Source organism: Vigna umbellata, chromosome 2 (assembly GCF_029865625.1).
Source record: "Vigna umbellata cultivar VRB3 chromosome 2, Vumbellata_1.0, whole genome shotgun sequence".
Classification (NCBI taxonomy): Eukaryota; Viridiplantae; Streptophyta; class Magnoliopsida; order Fabales; family Fabaceae; genus Vigna; species Vigna umbellata.
Genome location: NC_142166.1, coordinates 46,473,259 through 46,478,696, shown reverse-complemented (window position 1 = coordinate 46,478,696; position 5,438 = coordinate 46,473,259). Strand labels below are relative to the sequence as shown.

General features: G+C 34.2%; 1 protein-coding gene across 2 annotated transcripts; it reads right to left on the bottom strand.

Annotated features, from left to right (window-relative positions):
- Positions 1 to 886: 886 nt before the first annotated feature.
- On the bottom strand, positions 887 to 2,724 carry LOC124830398 (RNA-binding protein involved in heterochromatin assembly dri1-like). 2 transcript variants are annotated; one of them, XM_088108019.1, is made up of 4 exons: positions 2,408 to 2,724; positions 1,839 to 2,216; positions 1,338 to 1,454; positions 887 to 1,218 (listed from the first exon to the last, which is right to left on the bottom strand). In XM_088108019.1, the coding sequence occupies exons 2-3, from the start codon at positions 2,207 to 2,209 to the stop codon at positions 1,355 to 1,357; spliced, it is 471 nt and encodes a 156-aa protein (XP_087964145.1). In that variant the 5' UTR covers positions 2,210 to 2,216; positions 2,408 to 2,724; the 3' UTR covers positions 887 to 1,218; positions 1,338 to 1,354. The 2 variants fall into 2 exon arrangements, with proteins under 2 accessions (XP_087964145.1, XP_087964144.1); XM_088108018.1 differs by having other exon boundaries at positions 1,839 to 2,213; positions 2,408 to 2,705.
- Between the last annotated feature and the right edge of the window lie 2,714 nt (positions 2,725 to 5,438).

Below are 5,438 nucleotides of genomic sequence, written 5' to 3'. Positions count from 1 at the left end.
ATTAAACGTGATCCATACAATTATTTACTGCTTTTACTACTTTATTTTCTAAAGGTTTCGTGCATTACATAAAGGGAGTAAAATTTACTCCCACTTTTTTTTCTTTCTGTAACTAGTATTATAATTATACCTATTAGTCTATCATGCAACATGATTATGACAAAATATAAGGTAATCAACGTATATTTATCTGTGATCTTAATGAATTTTTATGTAAATTAATATTTAAATATTTTAAATTATGAAAAAAAGTATTGACATTTTTCTTTTAATTATTAATAGAAAGTTTAGAAACATCATGCGATTCAGAACGCTTAGTAATTTCTGTACGAACAATACACTTCCATTGTCATTACTGGCAAATGTTCAGGGCAATGGTACTATAATTTCTACAACATACATATTTTAGAAATTGCAGCTGGCTGTTTCTTTTCAAAGTTTGATCGGTATAGTCTTAAAGTATTAAATTCACCAAAGAAACAACAATACAAAAGCAGCATACTGGTGGGTTTGTCTTGACCTATGGTTAAGCTAATATTAATGCAATGGCTATATTCTTGATTTCAAAATGAGAAAGCGCGCGTGTTCAATCCTTTTCAAAGAATGAGATTTTTATCATCACATACATATGCATGCATATACACAGTGTATTATACTAGGAAACTGTTTGATAGTGGTCCTTATATTAAAGAAGATGGACTGTAACATTGAGTTTTACGACTACAGTTATGTCATGAATCAATTATTCCTTGGACCACGTCCCCACTGTAAAGCTATACACATCTATGTGTATATGTGAGAGTTAAAGAGAGAAAGACAGAAGCAAAGAGCATCTTTTCTGAACACATATCTGAGAATTAGATAAAGAACGCTTTGCACCAAATCATAGTGAGGCTTAGAAGCTAGCTAGCTATATAGCTAGCCCCCTCTCAAAACACATTAACACTGATATTAAATTGTTGATACTTAAAAGAGTGCATGGGCTAGCTGCTGAGTCATATACCAGAATCACTCAGCGCCAACAAAACCTCAAAATCATAACTCACCTAAACCTTCCTAGCTGGAAGAAAATCAAATTAAGAAAAGAAAAGCAAAAATAAATATCCGCATGAGATGATGATGATGATGAAAGTAACATGTGGAGGCAAGAGTCCAAAAAAAAGTAACTGTCACTGGGAAATAGGGATAGCCTCTTGATTCTCTCCTTGGACAGCAAAGCTGTAAATTACAAAATAAAGGGTCATCAGTGCATGTAACTATCTATAATATTCTGCATACACAAACAGAGAGCTATGGCATGATGAAATTATTTTGATTATAAAGATGATTGCAATTACCACATGGATCAGGAACTCTACGATGAATAGGGTGGTCTGCCACTGTTAGAGTCCCTGGGTGCATTGCATCTGTAGCACTCCATTCTATTGGCGAAGTTATGCTCGTTGCATCCAGACCTGCACATTTTAATCACACCACTTCTTCAATATCACTACTGTTTTATTTACTCATACTTCTTTTTTTTCTTAAATTATGCTTATAATTTTTAAACAAACACAGATAATAAAATAATTAATAAAACTGTAACATATCTATCACAAACTTAGGTATAACATGAGCTGCAGATATAATTTACATGCTAACAGATAAAGCTACTGGTGGGACAGGAGAAATTCTAAGATATATATATCTCAAGAAAATAAGAATTTTGGCATTGTTGTTGCAATTTTTTTCTTTATCTTAAGTGCGTTTAAACCATTCAACAATTGACTAAAAAACATATGATAAAACCCTTAAATTTGGTCGGTACAGTATGATACTGAATGAAGTGATATATGTACCTGGTGCATATCCAGTCACCGGATTTCCAGCCGGGCCGGGCGGAGGAGCCGCCGCCGAAGCCGTAGGGTCTCATTCGGGTGATCTCGACGTCGTATGATCCGGTGGAGGAGTCCTCCTTGGAGACACCGCACTTGAAGCAGCTGGAGCGGCTGGCGAAGTTGTGGGCTCCACAGTTTCCGACGGTGCAGTACCAGTCACCGGGGCGAACATCAGGGCCAGTGGTGAAGCCAAAGGAGGAAGAGCCTCTGCCTCCGAAGGCTCCGCCGTAGTCGCCGCCACTCCTTGGCTCTCCGCATCGCTGGCACGATTCTCTTCTCTGGAAGTTGAGGTGGTTGCATGTCCTGCAGTTCCAATCTCCTGGTCTGCTCATTTTCCTTCTTAGTTTTGAATTTCCACCATGCATATATAGAATTAGTATTCATGAAAATAGTGTTATTAAAGTAGAATTATAGAATTTCTGTTGGCGGTGCATGGAAGTGTAGATGTTAACGTAAAAGAATGAGAGAGTGCATGGGAAAAGAAGAAGAGAAACGTTAAAACCGAAAAGGAGGGAAGGAGGGATATTCACCTGTGAAGAATGAGAGTGGAAGTAGCTGGAGAAGTTAAATAAGGAGAGAGATATTGTTGAAGTGTGTTGTGGTGCAGATGAGTGCAGAGGCTGAGGTGGTATATATACTGCCAATTAGGGCCTCGAAAATCGAGCAGATCGAAGTAAGTAGCTGGGCAGAACAATGGGTGGTTATTTTTTGTTTCCTTCAACCCAATGTGATATCATCATAAACTAAATTTGGAAAAAAGGTGAAAGGAATTTTTGAAGTGCCACTCCATACACACCACCATATTGTATAATAAATAAAAAGTATATATGTGAGTATGAAATGGGCAACAAGAGTTATTGTGTAGGGTTTCAGGAGATGCACGTAAAAATATATAAGAATTGATTATGGAAATTAGAAGTAAGTTGTTCAACTTTGTCAAGCTGCTCTTTTGTGTGCCCACAAAAAGCAAAATTAGCATGCATTGTAACCTCTAAACAGCACAATGGGCATTGCCCGTGCCTGTCTTTTAAATGTTGTAGTCCATAAATGATAGCAAAAGACCTTTTTGACTGTGGAGATATGTGTTAATTGGACCCTCATTTATAGTGAAGTGGCGGGGAAAGAAAAGAAAAGAAATCACCCACCGCATGGTCTCCGACTGCATCTTTTCTAATTTTTCTCTTTTTCATGTCATTGATCAATGAGAGGAGTGGATAAGAAGGAGAGAAAATTCATTGTTTATCACCAGACAAAATGAATATTCCTCACACTTCAAGGAAAACCTTAATATCAGAGATTGTTGACCCCAGTGCTTAGCAGTGGACCAGCTTATATATTCCCATATTCATAAATAATTCTCAAGGACCATTGTATAAAAATCTCTGCTGCTTTTCAATTTTCAATATTCCTCTTTTGTACTTCCCACTTAATTTCTTTTGGCCGTAAGTCAAAAGGATTATAATATCACATAACCTTCTTCTTATGTGATCTTCTTTACCTTAATATTTTATACCTACTACCACCTAAATCTTTTACTCTATTAATGAACAACATCATGGACTCTGAAAAATTAAAAGAAATTTTACAGGTGTGTGTTGCCATTCCCCAGCATACCATAAAGCCATTCAACAGAAGGAAGATACTAAAAAGGGTTTATGATCATCTAAGCAATATTAAGTTAGTAATCCTGATATTTAATGGAAGTGGTCCCCAATGCAAATAGTGTAGTTAATGTTGGTTACACATGCATATGGTTATAGTAATGATAGTGGCGACGAGATTTTGGACTGCGAAACATGTAAATCTGTGTTAATGTATATTAAAAGGAAAAGGAAAAAAAAAAATGAGGATCACTCGTGCATGTCAGATGGGTGAAATTGTGTATAGCTCCGAGACGTAGGCGATGTTAAAGTAAAAGTTGCATGGGCATTACTTCAAGGAACGTCCTTGGTTCAAATTATTGCACTAGGATGCCACTTAGTGAAAGAGAAACGATTGTCATTGATGACTAAACGTTGATTGGAATTGAAGGAATAGTTCAAAAATCAAAGCAAGGAGCAAAACTTGGTAGAGTTTCGATAAAGATAGTCGAAGTTGATGATGATGGAAGAGAAGTCTTCGAGGTTCAAATTTTGACCATCTTTTCTTTTTCTTTTTCCCCTTCGTTACACTGATATGGCTTTTTCGCTGTCATGTTCTTTTCCTTCCTCATTATCGCATATTCTCTCCTTCTTTTTTCCTTATCTCTCTCTCTCTCTCTCTCTCTCAAAGAAAGGGAATTAGCTAGCAAAGAGGGAAAAACATATAGCTCGAAAAACCCCAGAAAAAATAAAAAGAAGGAAATCTTAAAACTAATAGAAATCACCCACCATTTTTCTTGGGGAATGGTAAAGAAGGCTGTAGCAAGCTGTGAAAGCAAAAAGAAAGGCTAGTGAGAGTACTGATTCGATTCTCTTATTGGGAAATGCTTCCATGCATCACCATATCACCAAACCCATCTAACGTATACTTCTACTCTTTACTTTTTCTTTTCATTTTATCCTATTTTTATATACACATAACCACACATATATCTATCCATTTTATTCTCATCACTTCAACAATTTTCAAATTTTACAAATTAATTAGCCCTTCCAAATCTATTTCACAAACACACACATGTTATCAGTGTTCTAGCAGAAAAATAAACAGAGACATACATACACATGCACTTTGATTTGAGAAATTTTCGTATGGGGTACACAAGTTTTAACTGTTTCCGAATTTGTGTTCGTGTTACATATGTATAAAATTTTGTTCGTACGACACAGAAACCCAATTACAAATTAACGTTGAAAATATAATTAGAATTAAAATGTATGTATTATTAGAGCTACATATATAATTCGTTTTTTATGGTTGCATGCACGTGAGTTGGTAGAAAGATATGAGTGACGCCATCAGAATGATAAAAGTTTTCTCTTTTCTTTTACTTTTTAGACCTCCAATATCTTTTTTAATATGCTCTGAGAGTCCCCAAATGTCCATCTTCTTTCATTTTAGACAGTTTTCGATCAAAATTACTGAATTGTAGTAAACTTCAATATTTGTGTGTGTGTTTAAAAAATTGATGTACGCCTTTTAAAAATACTATTGACGACAATCAAAATTAATAATGATCTTGTTAAAAAGTTTACGATTAATAGTATTCATTTTTAAAAAATATATATATGCACTTTATGTTGAAAATATTTATTGCAATAAATTATATATAATCAAGTACAAATTAATATAAAATCTACGGTTTAATTTTATATGCTTTTAATGTAAAGATTTTGATAAGAGAATAAAATTATAAAGATATTTAATAAAAAACATTATATATAAATGAAATTTAGAATGAAAATTTAATTTCTCAACACTATTTAAATAATATTGCTTATATTGAAATAAATGTATGATGTATGTATTATATGAAATTAAAGTACGGATGTTGATTTTTGAGAATAATATCAATGTTCTCCACCTTCTTTTTTATATTTCATTTTTAGGCTGGTTAAAATATTTTTTTTTCTATAAACA